Below are 21,154 nucleotides of genomic sequence, written 5' to 3'. Positions count from 1 at the left end.
CTGTGATTTATGAATATATCTTCTTTTTGCTTCAATATCGGATTAAGTTTTCGCTTCTGTTTTATTTAATGTTTCCGAGTCGATACTTGATTTAGTTTGTCGTTTCGCCTCGGGAGTTAATCTAATCCCCGCTTTAGCGCTTTTTGTTTTGGCCGAGTTAATCTAAACTCTTTCATTTGAATTAGTCTAAACTCATAATTTTGTTTTGTTTTGAGTTAATCTAAACTCTTTTTTAGGGGTTTGCCTTTTTCTGAGTTAATCTAAACTCATAATTTCGTTATTGTTCGTCATTGATTTAATCATTCATGGCGGTTCTTGATTTTTGTTTCTTTAGTGATTCGTCTGACCAATCATATAGTAGGAAAATTGAACTTTTATTGATAAAAAGACTGCATACAAAACATTAAAGATAGTTTTGACACCATTGGGTAAGAAATAAAATCTTTACTAGCGATGGGTCGTTTTTCTTTCCTATTCTTCCTTTTTCTCGGTCTTATTTTCTTGGAGGTCTACCACAGACTCGTCGTAGCATTTCTTAGCTATATTATGATCTCCTCTCAGCGTCACTACTCCCTTCTTGGTTGGTATTTTCATCGCCAATGCCCTTATGCTAGTCACTGCAGCTGAGTCATGAAGGAAAGGTCTTCCGAGGATGGTATTGTATGTTAGCTCCATGTCAACTATATTAAATAGTGACATAACCTTTTTGTTGATTCCTCTATCTGGGCCGATTATCACTTCCAGGGTGACTGCTACTAACGGATTGATGGAGGGGCCACCGAGTCCTGATAGTGGGATCGGGACTCGGCGCAACCTTGATGCGGTTCCTCCAAGCATTTTGTATGCCGCGTTTGTCATAAGATTCACTGCGCTTCCTTCATCGATTAGGATTTTCTCCATGTTCCAATTCTCAATGATAGTATTCACTACCAAGGCATCGTTGTGGGGTGCTTTGACATGTTCATAATCTTCAACATCAAAGATTATCGGTGGCATGTGAGTTTCTCTGATGTTCATCACTTCTCTCCTTTGCTTTCTCCTAATCGTTGAGCTGCTGTGTCCACCTCCATTGATCATGTGTATGGTTCCCAATATTTTGAATGGGCGTTCGTCTTCTTTTTCTTTTGCTTTGTCATCTCTGCTTCTCTTTTCTCCCTTGTCATTGCTTTTTTCTTTACGGGCCACGAATTTCCTTAATTCTCTTGTGTCGATCATTCTCTCAATTTCGATCTTCAAATCTCTGCAGCTGTCTGTTTCATGTCCATAGTCTTCGTGAAATTTATAGTACTTTCTCGTGTCCCTTATATCGGCTTTCATCTTTGGTCGCCATACTACGTTTTTGACGTTTTCTTTGATCCACATGAGGACGTTAGTTCGGCTGGTGTTCAATGGTGTGAAGTTGTTTTCATCGTCTCTGGGGTCATACCTCGTTTCGTATCTTGTTTGGGGGGCGAATCGCCTATTTTCTTTTGGCCTTCCTCTTCTATCTTCGGATTTTGACTTCGACTTCTCTTTGGATTTTTCTTTCGACTCTTTTCCTTTCGCTTCTTTTCCACGAATCGCCCTTCGCCCACCGTCTAGCTCGAAGTATTTTTGGGCTATGCCCATCAGATTCGAGAAAGTCGTGGGTTTGTTGACCAGCAGCTTGTCTACTAGTTTTCTGAATCGTGTTCCTTCTCTCAATGCTTCGGTTGCCATGTCGACGTTCAGGTTATCAATCTTCATAGCTTGCTTGTTGAATCGTTCGATATAGCTTCTTAGGGTTTCTCCTTCTTCTTGAATGCATGGTCTTAGGATGCTCGTGGTAGTTTTTGCTGGGATGTTTGTGAGATATCTGTTGATGAATTCTTTCAAAAGCGATGCGAAGCTCTTGATGGATCCTGGTATCAGTTTGTTGTACAGCCTTTGGGCGGTACCAGTGAGTGTGTTTGGGAAAACCCTGCACAAAATAGCATCTGATACACTGAGTAGCCCCATGGTGGCTGTGAATCTGGAAGTATGATCTCGGGGGTCTCCTTCTTTGTTGAAGATTGGCAAGACTGGTAGCTTTATGCTATATGGAATGGTTTCCTCCATGATCTCGGGTGAAAGGGGCGATCCCTTCAACCTGAGATCGTCTATATCGAGCTCTTCTGACTTCAATTTTTTGAGTGCTTTGACAATCTTTTCTTCCAGATCTTCCTCTACTACATATGTGGCTTTGCTCTTCTACGGCGATTCTGAGGACTCGCCCTCCCCTTCTTGGTGTTTTTTGTTTGGTTACTCTTTCCCTGCATCTCTATCTTGTCGCTTTCTTTTAGGTGGGGCATCTTCTTTCTCTTTCTCCCTTCGTTCTTCTCTTTTTGAGTTTAACCCGCTTCAGGCATCGTCTTGATTTTGCTCATTTCTGGGCGTTTTAGGGGTTTGTGTAATATCCCGTATTTTCTATTGTTTTTTCTTGTAAATTCTGTCGTTTGACTTGTGGAATAAACTCTGGACTTGATCCGTCGTCACTTGTGGGCCTTATAACAATCCAGCAATTGTTGTGTAATATGCGAATAATAATAATAATAAAATTAATATTAATAAAATAAAGTAAGATAATAATAATAATAATAATATAATATGAATAAAATAAAGTAAAATAATAATATCAATAATAGTAAAATAAGGATTATAAGAATAATAATAAGATAAGGGCTAAATTGGAAATTCATCTATTTTAAATAAAACCCTAATCTTAATCTACTTCTATTTATAGAAAGCTAATTTAGCTTACAAACAAAACTAAAAAAAAATTATCGTTCTATTCTAAAAATTACAATTTTAAAAGGACAAAATTTCATCGGAATATTACTGCTATTTTCAAGGTATGATTTCCTTTGTTTAATTTCATGTATTAATTTTATTTGTGTATTGATATATTAATCAGTTAGAATAAAAAAGGTTAATCGTTTTCATTTATGGAGTTATTGAAAGTTGATATTGTTCCCAATTAAAAGTTTTGGCTAGGCGAAACAATTTGTTGATTAGTGGAAATTTTGTTTAGTAGAACTTTGATTACGAATAGATTAATTTTGGTACAGAGCAATGAAATTATACATAAATTCAATCCTCACCTTTATGTTTTATAAGTTAAGATATTTGTACACCTCACTTTTCATATTAAAGAATTGCCATGTAAAAATTTGTAACCTAATCATGAGAATGTACACATTATTTTCTTATGTCATCAGTTTTATCATTTTTGATTGGTTTTGATTATTGAATTGTCATAAACTTTGGTTCTTAATAATTTGTTTATCATATTTTGGTTGGCGGGATGGTACTGTGTCATGGCAGGGGCAAATTGATTTTGTATTAAGTGATGGTTAAAGGACTAAAATGGTCCTTAGATTGTTTTGTTTTAAATCAATTGATTCCCTAAGTTAAATTCTAATTAATCACTTCTACCTATTGTTATTTGATTTAGATTTTAACTTTCGAATTTAGTTTCGATTTATGATTTGGCAATTTGGCAACATTATTTTTAATCTAAAAATAATGTTATTTTTATTTATTATTTAGATTTAGATTATTTTTATAATCGGAAAATGATGATTATATTTTTAATCAATAATTTATAATTACTTGGTGATTATTATATTTTATAATTATTGACTAAACGTGTCAATTTGACATTTTAAATTTTAAACGTTTTCTTAATTTATTTTAATTAAGTAAATTGTTAGTAACTATTGGTTACTTGCGTTTAAGTTATTGAGTTCCGTTTTAAACATTAAGTTATTATTTTATCAAATGGTTATTTTTAAATTATAAACTGTGGTTTATAATTCCGATTTTATGGTTGGGTCGGGTTAGACTTGTGTCGCCCGACATGTTGTGTTGAGCTTATAGTATGGTTTATGGCTAACACACTACTCTAGGAATTTTAAATTGATCTTAAATGATTTATCTAAATTGAATCTTAAATTGATCTTAAATGATTTAAATTATAACCAAGGTATACATGCTTGTTGGAATTATTTTAAGTGATTTGACACGCTTGTGTCTACTCTGGGTTGTTTGGCCAATTGTGGCTAGTTTTGAGCATATTGTATAAGTGTTGCTTTGTTGTTAAGCTATATTGAGTTCCATGGTTTTCAAATGAATGTCGTTTTGATTTAAAAAGGCATCAGAACATACTTTGGTTTTACTCTGGCATATCTTTGGGTCGGGTTAGACATTGGTCCCGACATGTGAGATTAAGCTTGTAGGCTAATTCACTACTCTGGAATTTTCACTTGGTTTTAAAGTTTTAAACTAAGTTATAAATACTATGGGTTATATTTTCAACGGGAACTCAATCATGCTTAACTTATTGTTTGACTCTGGTATTACCTTGGCTATGCAATGTATATGTATGGATGTTGTGCTTGGACTTGTACTTTTGTTGTGGTTGAGATGCTAGTCCTATGTGGTGTCTAGTATTCTTAGAGTTAGGGGTTGAATTGACTTTAACCTATGCTTTATTTCTTAGACCGTCGACTGCTCGTGCTTCGGAGTCGAACCAGGTTTAGGTTGCTTGCCAGGTTTTCACGTGGATTCGCAAGCAGTGAGTTTATATCGCTATTTACCTCTTTATTAAGTAAATTGTGTATTTCATATATATAAATGTTTGTGAACTGTTTTAAGTCATTATGGATCTGGATTGGAACGAGCTACTCGATAGGCGTGTATCGAGACTGTGTGCACCGGTAAGTACACTGGGATCGGCAGACTAATGTCTTGCTTACGTTGAGAATTGATGAGGATTAGTTCCCGTCCACTCTGGGATTCAGTGTGATACGTCGCACTTACGCTGGGATCATTTCAATACAGTATTTCCATAATGTTATATTATATTAGTATAAAAGTGATTTAAGGTTTTAAGGGTTTTCACTTAATAAATGTAAATAGTTATATGAACTCATCTCAGTATATCTGACCCCGTTGTTTTTCCAATTTTCCAGGTTTATGATTTGAGAGTTTTTGGTTGATCTCTGTTTTCTTGATTCCTTTGGAGGTTCTTTGTGTTTTTTCTAAAACTAGTCAACTGTTTACTACTCTTAGACCGCAGTAGAACTAGTTAGTCTTTGTGATTATTATACTTTGGTTTGTCGGATTGGTCCGACTGTTTATTTATGCTGCTGGCATGTTATACTCTGTATTCAGTTTTATATAAGTATGTCGTTGGAATCTCGGGTTTGAACCGAGCATTTATTTATATAATCGTTTATATAAATTGTTAGACTTAGATTGTAGTCTCGATTGCCCCCGAGCAATGGTTTTTATGCAGGTTTTTATGATTGGTTGTATTCCGCAAGGCTTGCTACGGGTTTTGGTACAACCATACCCATACCCTAGCGCTGGTCGTGATCCATGAAATTGGGTCGTGACAAACTTGGTATCAGAGCTTTAGTTTCGAACTAAGGCCAAATTTTGCATGTTATGTGTTATCGCTTTAAGGCATGTTAAGTGTTGTTGTTATTGAGTCATAGGTGCTACTGCGGAATTAGGTTCACGTCTTGTCATTGAAACGTCATCTTTTGATTTTAAAACTTTCTGCCCACACCGATAGGATTGCGTCAAGTCAGTCGTTTATTATGCTTTGATATGATGTTTTATTTTATTGATGTTATTTCACTTGGGTGAATTAATTGCTTTTGATTTCTCCTTATGTTGCTAATTTTTCCTTATGTCATACTTGGGTATGATGTTAGTTGCCTTATCTTGATGATGTTGCTCTTCACTTGGGTGATATATGTTGGCTGTTATGCTTTAAGGATGACGTTAAATTATTTTATGAGTACTTCTGATTTGGCCGAGAGCCTTGATTTTTTTTAAAAAAAATATATTTGTCAGGATTTGACACTGTTTTGAGTTTAAATAATTTTTGACCGAAAAATCTTTTTACACGTTTAGGAATTACGTTGTTGGCTACGTATTAGTTTTAAAATTACCTTAAGGAGATAAATTTTGCCTAACTGGTGTTTTGATGCAAAAAGTCAAAAGAGTGGTCTAGACACGACACCATAAAATATTATTTTAAGTATCTAACAAAAAAATTGATGAAATTCATATATTTTAAAAATTGTGTATTTGATTGAAAATTGAAAAAAACAATGAATTTCTCTTATTTTAAAAAAAAAATTGAAATGCTACATTTGTATCGTTGTTTCCAAAACGACGGTTTTCAAAAAAAAAAAAATTATTAATTATTTTTTTAAAAAAAGAGGGAAATATCATTTTAACATTTGTGATTTTACCATTTGTAGTTTTTCAGTACTTTGGTGTTGTTGGTCATGACTGCGAATTGCTAATTTTGAATGAAACTTGTATTTCTGAAAAGATTATTAAAGAATAATTGTTTTTCACTCGGGCGATGAGTCTGATGTTGTTATCGTGTGACGTCGAGCTTTTTTTTTGAAAATATTAAGATCTGTTTTGAAATGCGTTTTTCAGACTTGAGAATGTTTGTAAACGTTTTACAATTGGTTATTAGGGGATTGACTTGGGTCACCCAAATTGGGAGTTGAGCTTGGAAGTGGTAATCACTCGGCCAACTCAACAATTTTTAATTTGAAGCGTTTGGGAACAATTATATCTAATGTTTTATAAAAGAGGTTTTCCGGAAAATGAATTTTTACACTTTGGGGCTCGACATAAACTTGAAACCTATTTTGTAAATACTATCTTTCGAAATCGGTTTAATGCGTACTTTTGATCAGTATCACAATTCGTTTTATTCTGAGTTGATGTTTTGAATATATTACACGATTTAATATTTTAATCGTTGTTGGACTATTTAATATTATTGTCATGTCGGTAGGAATTCGTGGATCATATAAGATGTTGTGTGCTTAACCTTTTGAAATTGTTTTGGTTATCTACCCTAATGAGTAGTTGTTTTACTGCAAGATGCATTAGTGCTTATCGGTTGTGTGATTAATTCTTGATCTATATTACTATGTTATTAATATTGTATCTCGTGCTTGATTAAATTAAGCCATCTCAATTTTTGTCCTCATTGACCTCATTGTGTGGAGTAACACGTGAGAGTATTCTTTGCTAGTTTTTTTTCTTTGGCTTAACTTTAGCATAAGTGTCGATGTGCGATTCAAACCCTTATTTTTTTTGACCATGCGATTAGTTAAGATGTTCTATTTGGTTTAGCCGGATCTAACGTTTGGATTCTAAAAAAATAATTAAGTGATTAATTTTCTTATCAATAAATTTGAGGAGCGATTCTCAAGAGCTGTTCGCAGATTCGAATCCCGAAACTGTCCTGGTCGGAGGAAGGCGAATTGAGTTATATTACTCAGCACCGGCGGAATAATTCTTCCCGTGAGAGTTTACCTCGTGCGTGAAATTTTGAACGTTATGTGTTTCTATGTCGGACTCGTTTGTAATAATTTGTTGTAGTCAAAAGTTCAGCTATTAGTGTTCTAGAATTAGATATGGAATCTGTGAATCGAGGTTGATCGGTGTAGTAATACACTAGTGTTTTCTTTAGATAGATCGGTGATATACCGAAACCGATAGTGAAGCTGTGAAGGCAGTCTTGTTGCTTTGATGCCTTTGGGAAATTTTAATTTGTTTTGAAGGGAAAATCCGTTGTAGGAAAATTTTGGTTTCGTTGTTGATGTAGGAGAATTCATTATTGACAATTCAAATTGGTGGACTAGGACAATGGAGATGGGCAAATATGTCAAGATGGACGAGTGCACGTCTCACAGAGTGTAAGGTCTAGAAAATGTTTCGAAGAAAAAATGATTTCAAATGTTAACTTGTTAAATTAATTGAAATGTTTTATCACATAATTGTGCCCAGACATGTCATGAACATGCATTTTGAAATGCCACGAATAGGAAATTGCATTGAGCATTGAGCATGATCACTAAATAAAAGAGAAATAAATAATTTATACATGCATGTAGAACATTCATCACGACATTAAATTATTAGGGTTGAATGCAACTCTTTGGGAATGAGAGCTTTCATCACCCTGGCGCACAATTATGTAAAATAAATTTTATCAGTAAGGCTTTTTAAGAAAAAGGTTTTGTTATAAACTCGTGAGTTACATTGTGTAAATGGTGCTTAAAAAGTTGATGATTTCAAACGGTTTTAAAATTTTGGTTGGTTTCTAGACAAATACTCTGTGATGACGATGGTGATTTAAGAGAAATTGCATTGTAATGGTTTGTTTTATATTATTGGAGTATCCGTGTTTGATAAATAAGAGTTATGGTTATAAGGTTGCACTCGAGGTTTAGTTGTGGTAAGTGCGGGAAGAGTTTGAGTTCAGATTAAAAAAATTGCGTCAGCTTAAATTATTTAAATTGAGAATTTTGATTTAAGGATATTGGTTGTGCTCTGCGTGTTCATTTATATTGAAAGATTTAAAAGCAATTTTTTTTCTATAAATTCGATTTCAGTTTAATAAGTTTTGATACCAATAAGGGAATATTTTGTAAACGAAAGGATTCTTATTTGCAAAAAAATTTATCTTTTAGGAAAGTGATGAAATTTTTGTCAGTTTGATTAAAAGTGGATTTTAAGATTTTTCAAAATAAACAATTTTATACAAATCATGAATTTATTTTGAAAGTAAAGTTTGATGGTAAATTCAAATGGAGAGTGTTTTATTATGTTGATACGTTTACAAACAAAAGGATTTTTCAACGGGTTAATTAATTTCGGTTGAAAGTAAAAATTTAATTTGAGGTGCCAGTGATTTCAAATTGAAGGTGGATTGGGTTATTATATATTTATGTATACGGAAAGTGTTTTTCTAAAAAAAAAATTGTTTTGAGCATAACCAATAATCCGATTGATTGCGATTTGATCTTAATGATCTTCGATAGAATTCAGGGTCTTAGTGTTTTAAAATAAATGTCGAGGGTGAAAAATATTGTTGTCTGACGTTTAAGATATGTATTCCTTAGAATTGGTGTGTTTTCTTACGTCTGCGTTTGAAAGGTTGATGAAATTGTTGAACTGATATTAGTTAGTTGAACCATGACGATTCTAATAGTATTTAGTTTTAAGCCGTTATTTGTAAGAGAAATTATAAGCAGGACGACATTTTGAATTGCTGATAAGTTTTCTCATTTGAGGTAATTGGTATTTTGACCACTATAAGTTTTGTAGTGCGTAGGCGTTGAGTGATGTAAGATTAATTCCAATGAGAGTGTCAGTATGTTTTAGTTGTAGCGTTGGAGTTTGGATTATTAAGATTTCGATTTATTTTTGGGATTGTTCCTACACATAAGTGTTGCTTGGTAGTCTTGGAGACTTGATCTGGTTATTTTGAAACTTTTCCTCGTGTAGCGTGTTGGTTATTTCCCGATTATAAATAAATTTCTAATCCGTTCACACGTGGTGTTTGAGAAGTCGATTGAAGTAGAAAATTGTTGAACTAAGAATTTTTTCCGTATGCGTGTGGTGATCATTCGAATTTTCAATCCAAATTTTATCTTCGAAGTCGTATTTTAATAAGTTGGGGAGAATGTCCGTAAAATTTTCAGCGTGTTTTCGGTTATTATGGTTTGCTTCGCTTTAACTCTTCTAAGTCTTATTTATGATAAGATTACCCTTGGGTAGGAGCTTTGTTTAAACTTTTGAGATTGCTGTGATATTTTTGCTTAAGCGGAATTAAGCGATTTTTATTTTGTTATCCGTTGAGTTGTCACTCGGTCGTGAGTAATTTTGGAAATTAGAGATTGTGATGCATATATTTTCTTTCGTTCCGTCGAGAATGCGTTATTTCGTATTTTGAGTAATGTGTGAGTTTTACGTATCGTAATTGAGTTTTTATTACTTGACTTTGTGGTAAATTCGAGGACGAATTTTTAATAAGTTGGGGAGAATGTAATATCCCGTATTTTCTATTGTTTTTTCTTGTAAATTCTGTCGTTTGACTTGTGGAATAAACTCTGGACTTGATCCGTCGTCACTTGTGGGCCTTATAACAATCCAGCAATTGTTGTGTAATATGCGAATAATAATAATAATAATAAAATTAATATTAATAAAATAAAGTAAGATAATGATAATAATAATAATATAATATGAATAAAATAAAGTAAAATAATAATATCAATAATAGTAAAATAAGGATAATAAGAATAATAATAAGATAAGGGCTAAATTGGAAATTCATCTATTTTAAATAAAACCCTAATCTTAGTCTACGCCTATTTAAAGAAAGCTAATTTAGCTTACAAACAAAATTAAAAAAAAAATGTCGTTCTATTCTAAAAATTACAATTTTAAAAGGATAAAGTTTCATCGGAATATTACTGCTATTTTCAAGGTATGACTTTCTTTGTTTAATTTCATGTATTAATTTTGTTTGTGTATTGATATATTAATCAGTTAGAATAAAAAAGGTTAATCGTTTTCATTTATGGAGTTATTGAAAGTTGATATTGTTCCCAATTAAAAGTTTTGGCTAGACGAAACAATTTGTTGATTAGTCGAAATTTTGTTTAGTGGAACTTTGATTACGAATAGATTAATTTTGGTACAGAGCAATGAAATTATACATAAATTCAATCCTCACCTTTATGTTTTATAAGTTAAGATATTTGTACACCTCACTTTTCATATTAAAGAATTGCCATGTAAAAATTTGTAATCTAATCATGAGAATGTACACATTATTTTCTTATGTCATCAGTTTTATCATTTTTGATTGGTTTTGATTATTGAATTGTCATAAACTTTGGTTCTTAATAATTTGTTTATCATATTTTGGTTGGCGGGATGGTACTGTGTCATGGCAGGGGCAAATTGATTTTGTATTAAGTGATGGTTAAAGGACTAAAATGGTCCTTAGATTGTTTTGTTTTAAATCAATTGATTCCCTAAGTTAAATTCTAATTAATCACTTCTACCTATTGTTATTTGATTTAGATTTTAACTTTCGAATTTAGTTTCGATTTATGATTTGGCAATTTGGCAACATTATTTTTAATCTAAAAATAATGTTATTTTTATTTATTATTTAGGTTTAGATTATTTTTATAATCTGAAAATGATGATTATATTTTTAATCAATAATTTATAATTACTTGGTGATTATTATATTTTATAATTATTGACTAAACGTGTCGATTTGACATTTTAAATTTTAAACGTTTTCTTAATTTATTTTAATTAAGTAAATTGTTAGTAACTATTGGTTACTTGCGTTTAAGTTATTGAGTTCCGTTTTAAACATTAAGTTATTATTTTATCAAATGGCTATTTTTAAATTATAAACTGTGGTTTATAATTCCGATTTTATGGTTGGGTCGGGTTAGACTTGTGTCGCCCGACATGTTGTGTTGAGCTTATAGTATGGTTTATGGCTAACACACTACTCTAGGAATTTTAAATTGATCTTAAATGATTTATCTAAGTTATGTAAGAACTCCAGATTTTGGTTTTAAAATAAGAACTAATCTGAACTTAACTCGTTGTTGGTTTATATGTGTGTATACATGCTTGTTGGAATTATTTTAAGTGATTTGACACGCTTGTGTCTACTCTGGGTTGTTTGGCCAATTCTGGCCAGTTTTGAGCATATTGTATAAGTGTTGCTTTGTTGTTAAGCTATATTGAGTTCCATGGTTTTCAAATGAATGTCGTTTTGATTTAAAAAGGCATCAGAACATACTTTGGTTTTACTCTGGCATATCTTTAGGTCGGGTTAGACATTGGTCCCGACATGTGAGATTAAGCTTGTAGGCTAATTCACTACTTTGGAATTTTCACTTGGTTTTAAAGTTTTCAACTAAGTTATAAATACTATGGGTTATATTTTCAACGGGAACTCAATCATGCTTAACTTATTGTTTGACTCTGGTATTACCTTGGTTATGCAATGTATATGTATGGATGTTGTGCTTGGACTTGTACTTTTGTTGTGGTTGAGATGCAAATTCTATGTTGTGTCTAGTATTTTTAGAGTTAGGAGTTGAATTGACTTTAACCTATGCTTTATTTCTTAGACCGTCGACTGCTCGTGCTTCGAAGTCGAACCAGGTTTAGGTTGCTTGCCAGGTTTTCACGTGGATTCGCAAGCAGTGAGTTTATATCGCTATTTACCTCTTTATTAAGTAAATTGTGTATTTCATATATATAAATGTTTGGGAACTGTTTTAAGTCATTATGGATCTGGATTGGAACGAGCTACTCGATAGGCGTGTATCGAGACTGTGTGCACCGGTAAGTACTATGGGATCTGCAGACTAATGTCTTGCTTACGTTGGGAATTGACGAGGATTAGTTCCCGTCCACTCTGGGATTCAGTGTGATACGTCGCACTTACGCTGGGATCATTTCAATACAGTATTTCCATAATGTTATATTATATTAGTATAAAAGTGTTTTGAGGTTTTAAGGGTTTTCACTTAATAAATGTAAATAGTTATATGAACTCATCTCAGTATATCTGACCCCGTTGTTTTCCCAATTTCCCAGGTTTATGATTTGAGAGTTTTTGGTTGATCTCTGTTTTCTTGATTCCTTTGGAGGTTCTTTGTTTTTTTCTAAAACTAGTCAACTGTTTACTACTCTTAGACCGCAGTAGAACTAGTTAGTCTTTGTGATTATTATACTTTGGTTTGTCGGATTGGTCCGACTATTTATTTATGCTACTGGCATGTTATACTCTGTATTCAGTTTTATATAAGTATGTCGTTGGAATCTCGGGTTTGAACCGAGCATTTATTTATATAATTGTTTATATAAATTGTTAGACTTAGATTGTAGTCTCGGTTGCCCCCGAGCAATGGTTTTTATGCAGGTTTTTATGATTGGTTGTATTCCGCAAGGCTTGCTACGGGTTTTGGTACAACCATACCCATACCCTAGCGCCGGTCGCGATCCATGAAATTGGGTCGTGACAGTTTTCTCGTCCGATTTTTCTTTTCCATTTTCTTCATTTCCTGGGCTTTCTTCATCACTTCTATTTCCATTTTCTCGTCGGTTTCTGTCGTTTCTTCCCTCGTCTCTTTCTTCATTTCCTCTATTTCGGGTTCCCTTCTTCCGTTGTTTTCTCCCCTTGTTGGCTCTTGACGGCTTGGATTTGTGTTTTCTGTTCTTCCTCTTCTCCTTATCGATGTTGGGCTGAAATTATCCCTCAGAATTTTCATAGTTTCTTCGTGCCTATCATTCGTTCTTTTTGCTTCACTAGACAATTTATCAAGGTTTGCCTGGACAGATTCTAGTACTTTTTTCAGCATCTCACTGTATAAATCTTGTGCTGCCATGCCTGGCGTTGGTTGTTCATCAGTGCTCAGGTTGAAAGCAATTGGGTTGATTCCTCTTATCGGATTAGTTTGGTATTGAGGTGTCGAAAAAGAGAGCCCTCCGGTATCACTTCTTCCGCCGGAGTTGTGGAGACCATCCTCAGTAACGTTGATTACTTCCGGTGTGCCTTTTGGATTCATTGGTTGTTTGTCTTTCAGGTTCATTCCTTCAGAAGTCATCTTCTTCAATGAAATTTGTTTTGAGTCAGAAAAGCTCCTTCGAATTTGAAGTTGAGTTAAGCTTTTCCCACAGACGGCGCCAATTGATGGAGTCTACCTTCTGAACCGGTGAATGAGACCTGCAAAACATGGTAGAAGCTAACCGGACGGTGGTGGTCCGTTTAACTCTCCGATGCTAAAATCAGTTTAGAGCTTTGAGCAGCGTTTCAAGTATATGAATGTAATTGTGATTCTAGGCCTACCTCATGCTCCTTTTATTGTAGATGAATGCATACCTTGTAGAGTCATAGTAGGTAAGTGAATCCTACTTTGTAGGGATCGAGGTACTTTGTAGGGATTCATCCTGATTTATCGTGATCTACCTTATTTAGACATGAGTCCTATTTATGAACGTCTTCCTAAATAGTCTCGTCTTCCTAAGATAGAGCTTATCTTTCCATGTTGGAGACTGTATCCAAATGGGAAGATACTTCGAGATATTATAGTAGATCATGGCGATCTATCCGAATCCCGGATTAACGCGCTTTGGGCGGATCCTAAGGGATTTGGTCTTCATAAGGAATTTGGTCTTCATTGGTGTATCGGCAGATCTCAAGAGATTCGGCCGCCTTCCTCATATATTCAAATCTTCATCGGTAGTCCAGTATCAACTGAGAGTGGATCTCCTGTGACTCGGCTCCATTCTAACTATCATAGGATTCGGTATCAATCACTAACGTTACGAAATAAATCCAAATGTTTCACCTTTTTAGCGATTTAAGCCAAACGTTTACAAACGTTACAAAACAAAACCAAATGTTTCACCTTTTTAGCGATTTAAGCCTAAAGTTTACAAACGTTACGAAACAAAACCAAAGTTTCCCTTTTTTTGTGATTTAAGCCCAACGTTTTCAAACGTTATGGAACAAATCCAAATGTTTCACGTTTTTAGCGATTTAAGCCAAACGTTTACAAACGTTACGAAAAAAATCCAAACGTTTCGCCTTTTTAGCAATTTAAGCGGAAAGTTTACAAACCTAATGAAACAAATCCAAACGTTTAACCTTTTTAGTGATATAAGGCAAATGATTACAAACGTTACAAAACAAAACCAAATGTTTCGCCTTTTTTATTGATTTAAGCCAAATGTTTATAAACGTTTTGAAACAAAACCAAACGTTTCCCCATTTTAGCAATTTGGGCCAAATGTGTACAAACATTATAAAACAAATCCAAACATTTCATCTTTTTAGCGATTTAAGCCAAACGTTTACAAACATTACGAAACGAAATCAAACGTTTCCCCTATTTGGCAATTTAAACCAAACGTTTACAAACGTTACGAAACAAATCCAAACGTTTCATCTTTTTAGCGATTTAAGCCAAATGTTTACAAACGTTACGAACACAAATCCAAAGGTTTCACCTTTATAGAGATTTAACCCAAACGTTTACAAACGTTACGAAACAAAACAAAATGATTCACCTTTTTTGCGATATAAGCACAACCTTTTCAAACGTTACAGAACAAATCCAAAAGTTTCACCTTTTTAGCGATTTAAGCGAAACGTTTATAAACTTTACGAAAGAAATCCAAACGTTTCGCATTTTTATCAGTGTAAGACGAACGTTTACAAACGTTATGAGACAAATCCAAACGTTTCACCTTTTTAGCGATTTAAGTTAAACGTTTACAAACGTTACGAAACAAAACCAAATGTTTCACCTTTTAAGCGATTTATGCCCAACGTTTACAAACGTTATGAAAAAAAACCAAACGTTTCAACTTTTTAGCGATTAAGCCAAACGTTTACAAACATTACAAAACAAATCCAAACATTTCACCTTTTTAGCGATTTAAGCCAAACGTTTACAAACGCTACGAAAAAAATCCAAGCGTTTCGCCTTTTAGCAATTTAAGCTGAAAGTTTACAAACCTAGTGAAACAAATCCAAACGTTTCACCTTTTTAGTGATTTGAGGCAAATGTTTACAAACGTTACGAAACAAAACCAAACGTTTCACCTTTTTTAGCGATTTAAGCCAAATGTTTACAAACATTTCCAAACAAAGCCAAACGTTTCACCATTTTAGCAATTTTAGCCAAATGTGTACAAACATTATAAAACAAATCCAAACATTTCACCTTTTTAGAGATTTAAACAAAACGTTTACAAACTTTACGAAACAAAATCAAACGTTTCACCTATTTGGCAATTTAAGCGAAACGTTTACAAACGTTACGAAACAAATCCAAACGTTTCATCTTTTTAGCGATTTAGGCCAAATGCTTACAAACGTTACGAAACAAATCCAAACGTTTCCCTTTTATAGAGATTTAAGCCAAACGTTTACAAACGTTACGAAACAAAACAAAACGTTTCACCTTTTTTGCGATTTAAGCACAACCTTTTCAAACGTTACGGAACAAATCCAAACGTTTCGCCTTTTTAGCGATTTAAGCGAAGCGTTTATTAACTTTACGAAAGAAATCCAAACGTTTCGCCTTTTTATCAGTGTAAGACGAACGTTTACAAACGTTATGAAACAAATCCAAACGTTTCACCTTTTTAGCGATTTAAGTTAAACGTTTACAAACGTTACGAAACAAAACCAAACATTTCACCTTTTTAAGCGATTTATGCCAAGCGTTTACAAACGTTATGAAACAAAACCAAACGTTTCAACTTTTTAGCGATTAAGCCAAACGTTTACAAACGTTACAAAACAAATCCAAACATTTCACCTTTTTAGCGATTTAAGCCAAACATTTACAAACGTTAAGAAACAAAATAAAACGTTTCACCTTTTTAGCAATTTAAGCCAAACGTTTACAAACGTTACGAAACAAATCCAAACGTTTCATCTTTTTAGCAATTTAAACCAAATGTTTACAAATGCTACAAAATAAATCCAAACGTTTCACCTTTCTAGCGATTTAAGCCAAACGTTTACAAACGTTACGAAACAAATCAAAACGTTTCACCTTTTTAGCGATTTAAGGTAACCCTTTACAAACGTTACGAAACAAAACCAAAGTTTCCCTTTTTTTGCGATTCAAGCCCAACGTTTTCAAACGTTATGGAACAAATCCAAATGTTTCACGTTTTTAGCGATTTAATCCAAACGTTTACAAACGTTACGAAAGAAATCCAAACGTTTTCCCTTTTTAGCAATTTAAGCCGAAATTTTACAAACCTAATGAAATAAATCCAAATATTTACAAATGTTACGAAACAAAACCAAACGTTTCGCCTTTTTTAGCGATTTAAGCCAAATGTTTTGAAACAAAACCAAACGTTTCACCATTTTAGCAATTTAGGCCAAATGTGTACAAACATTATAAAACAAATGCAAACATTTCACCTTTATAGCGATTTAAGCCAAACGTTTACAAACATTACGAAACGAAATCAAACGTTTCCCATATTAGGCAATTTAAGCCAAATGTTTACAAACGTTACGAAACAAATCCAAACGTTTCATCTTTTTAGCGATTTAAGCCAAATGTTTACAAACGTTACGAAACAAATCCAAACGTGTCACCTTTATAGAGATTTAAGCCAAACGTTTACAAACATTACGAAACAAAACAAATTGGTTTACCTTTTTTGCGATTTAAGCACAACCTTTTCAAACGTTACGGGACAAATCCAAATGTTTCACCTTTTTGGCGATTTAAGCGAAACGTTTATAAACTTTATGAAAGAAATCCAAACGTTTCGCCTCTTTATCAGTGTAAGACGAACGTTTACAAACGTTATGAGACAAATCCAAACGTTTCACCTTTTTGGCGATTTAAGTTAAACGTTTACAAACGTTACGAAACAAAACCAAACGTTTTACCTTTTTAAGGGATTTATGCCAAACGTTTATAAACGTTACGAAACAAAACCAAATGTTTCAACTTTTTAGCGACTAAGCCAAACGTTTCTAAACGTTACAAAACAAATCCAAACATTTCGCCTTTTTAGCGATTTAAGCCAAACGTTTACAAACGTTACGAAATAAATCCAAACGTTTTTCCTTTTTAGCAATTTAAGCCGAAAGTTTACAAACCTAGTGAAACAAATCCAAACGTTTCACCTTTTTAGTGATTTGAGGCAAATGTTTACAAACGTTACGAAACAAATGTTTACAAATGTTACGAAACAAAACCAAACATTTCACCTTTTTAAGCGATTTATGCCAAGCGTTTATAAACGTTATGAAACAAAACCAAACGTTTCAACTTTTTAGCGATTAAGCCAAACGTTTACAAACGTTACAAAACAAATCCAAACATTTCACCTTTTTAGCGATTTAAGCCAAACATTTACAAACGTTAAGAAACAAAATAAAACGTTTCACCTTTTTAGCAATTTAAGCCAAACGTTTACAAACGTTACGAAGCAAATCCAAACGTTTCATCTTTTTAGAAATTTAAACCAAATGTTTAAAAATGCTACAAAATAAATCCAAACGTTTCACCTTTCTAGCGATTTAAGCCAACCCTTTACAAACGTTACGAAACAAAACCAAAGTTTCCCTTTTTTTGCGATTTAAGCCCAACGTTTTCAAACGTTATGGAACAAATCCAAACGTTTCACGTTTTTAGCGATTTAAGCCAAACGTTTACAAACGTTACGAAAAAAATCCAAACGTTTTGCCTTTTTAGCAATTTAAGCCGAAATTTTACAAACCGAATGAAACAAATCCAAATGTTTCACCATTTTAGTGATTTAAGGAAAACGTTTACAAACGTTACGAAACAAAACCAAACGTTTCGCCTTTTTTAGCGATTTAAGCCAAATGTTTACAAACGTTTTGAAACAAAACCAATCGTTTCACCATTTTAGCAATTTAGGCCAAATGTGTACAAACATTATAAAACAAATCCAAACATTTCACCTTTTTAGTGATTTAAGCCAAACGTTTACAAACATTACGAAACGAAATCAAACGTTTCCCCTATTTGGCAATATAAGCCAAACGTTTACAAACGTTACGAAACAAATCCAAACGTTTCATCTTTTTAGCAATTTAACCCAAATGTTTACAAACGTTACGAAACAAATCCAAACGTGTCACCTTTATAGAGATTTAAGCCAAACGTTTACAAACATTACGAAACAAAACAAAACGGTTAACCTTTTTTGCGATTTAAGCACAACCTTTTCAAACGTTAAGGAACAAATCCAAATGTTTCACCTTTTTGGCGATTTAAGCGAAACGTTTATATACTTTATGAAAGAAATCCAAACGTTTCGCCTTTTTATCAGTGTAAGACGAACGTTTACAAACGTTATGAGACAAATCCAAATGTTTCACCTTTTTAGCGATTTAAGTTAAACGTTTACAAACGTTACGAAACAAAACCAAACGTTTTACCTTTTTAAGGGATTTATGCCAAACGTTTATAAACGTTATGAAACAAAACCAAATGTTTCAACTTTTTAGCGACTAGGCCAAACGTTTATAAACGTTACAAAACAAATCCAAACATTTCACCTTTTTAGCGACTTAAGCCAAACGTTTACAAACGTTACAAAAGAAATCCAAATGTTTTGCCTTTTTATTAATTTAAGCCGAAAGTTTACAAACCTAGTGAAACAAATCCAAACGTTTCACCTTTTTAGTGATTTGAGGCAAATGTTTACAAACATTACGAAACAAAACCGAACGTTTCACCTTTTTTAGCAATTTAAGACAAATGTTTACAAACGTTTCGAAACAAAGCCAAACGTTTCACCATTTTAGCAATTTTAGCCAAATGTGTACAAACATTATAAAACAAATCCAAACATTTCACCTTTTTAGCGATTTAAACAAAACGTTTACAAACATTACGAAACAAAATCAATCGTTTCACCTATTTGGCAATTTAAGCCAAACGTTTACAAACGTTACAAAACAAATCCAAACGTTTCATCTTTTTAGCGATTTAAGCCAAATGTTTACTAACGTTACGAAATAAATCCAAACGTTTCACCTTTATAGAGATTTAAGCCAAACGTTTACAAACGTTACGAAACAAAACAAAACGTTTCACCTTTTTTGCGATTTAAGCACAACCTTTTCAAACGTTACGGAACAAATCCAAACGTTTCGCCTTTTTAGCGATTTAAGCGAAATATTTATAAACTTTACGAAAGAAATCCAAACGTTTCGCCTTTTTATCAGTGTAAGATGAACGTTTACAAACGTTATGAAACAAATCCAAACGTTTCACCTTTTTAGCGATTTAAGTTAAACGTTTACAAACGTTACGAAACAAAACCAAACGTTTCACCTTTTTAAGCGATTTATGCCAAACGTTTACAAACATTATGAAACAAAACAAAACGTTTCACCTTTTTAGCAATTTAAGCCAAACGTTTACAAACATTACGAAACAAATCCAAACGTTTCACATTTTTAGCGATTTAAGTCAAATGTTTACAAACGTTAAGAAACAAAACAAAACGTTTCACCTTTTTAGCAATTTAAGCCAAACGTTTACAAACTTACGAAACAAATCGAAACTGTAATATCCCGTAAAATTTTACAGTTTTTTTTACATTTAAATTCCGACATTTTTCCCGGTCGTTTTGAAGTAATCTCGATATTAGTGGCTTGGTTCGAGTTGTTTGGTTTGGGTGTGATTTATTGGTTTAACCAATTATATATTTAAATCAAAAATAAATAAAAAATAGAATTCATTCATTCCCGTTCGGGAATTGGAATTCCCGAACGGGAATCTCTTTTTTTTGGGCCTGGTCTCGTTCGAGACCAGGCATTCCCGAACGGGAATCATGGCCTGAAAGGCCATTCCCGTTCGGGAATCATAGCAGCTTTTGGACCCCTTCGCCCAGCCCACTTCCAACCTGTTTTCGACCCACTTCCTCTCGTTATATCAGCTCGACTTCTAAATAGAAAATCTTCACCACTCATCACTGAAACCCTAGCCGTTTTCCTCTTGTCATTTCGCTGAGTATCGAAGCTGTTATCATCTTCCAAAGGTCGCTGTTCGGTAAGTTTTCTGATTCTTTTGATTTCCAGATTTTGCGTTTGAACGACATTACGTAATTTGGTTCGTTCTCTTTCGTTTCTAGATCGAAATTGATTCCGCTTGATCTCAGACGCTCTAGACTCAATTCCCTACGTCTCCCTATCTCAGTTTCGCTGAACGGTACGCCGTCGATCTCGTTCTAATCAATCCCGTTTCATCGTTTTTATACGCAAATGTGTTCTCTGTTTTGCTTTAATGTTTCTGCCGAACCATCCCTTCCTCTTTCGGTTTTGTTTTGCTTGTCTTTTGATTATGGATCCCTTGGCATGATTAGTAGTTATTAGATCAAGCTTTTAGATTGAGTTGTTTCATCATTTGGTTCTCGGATCCGTAGTAATTTGGTTGTTCTTGGTTTCGTTGTTAAGTTTGTGCCGATTGGGTTTCTTTTCTTGGCTTGATTCTTCATGATTGATTACGTAACATATTTGTTCAATGGGTTAACGGCTTTGTTGAGTGAGTTATTTCGATGTGTTGCTCATTGTACGGCTCGTCGTTGTTCTTCCCGTTCCTTGCTTTAGTGCCACTGTGATTGAGTTTTTAGTATATGATTAGGATTTTGGTTAATTCTTGATTGATGTTCTTCTAGCTTAATTAAGATTTGTTAAAGAAGATTGGTGTTGTGTTTGTTGGTTTTGGGAATTATGTTTCTGTAATTGGAAATTTAA

General features: G+C 33.5%; 1 protein-coding gene across 1 annotated transcript; it reads right to left on the bottom strand.

The window, feature by feature from the left end:
* Positions 1-471: 471 nt before the first annotated feature.
* On the bottom strand, positions 472-1,317 carry LOC126661759 (uncharacterized). Its single transcript, XM_050355625.1, has one exon. The coding sequence runs from the start codon at positions 1,315-1,317 to the stop codon at positions 472-474; it is 846 nt and encodes a 281-aa protein (XP_050211582.1).
* Between the last annotated feature and the right edge of the window lie 19,837 nt (positions 1,318-21,154).

Source organism: Mercurialis annua, linkage group LG8 (assembly GCF_937616625.2).
Source record: "Mercurialis annua linkage group LG8, ddMerAnnu1.2, whole genome shotgun sequence".
NCBI classification, from domain to species: domain Eukaryota; kingdom Viridiplantae; phylum Streptophyta; class Magnoliopsida; order Malpighiales; family Euphorbiaceae; genus Mercurialis; species Mercurialis annua.
The sequence above is the reverse complement of the archived record's forward strand: the minus strand, read 5'-3'. Positions and strand labels throughout refer to the sequence as shown.

Bases quoted from the DNA above. Each gene is read 5' to 3' on its own strand.
- LOC126661759 (XM_050355625.1), bottom strand. From the start codon at position 1,317: ATGAAAGCCGATATAAGGGACACGAGAAAGTACTATAAATTTCACGAA.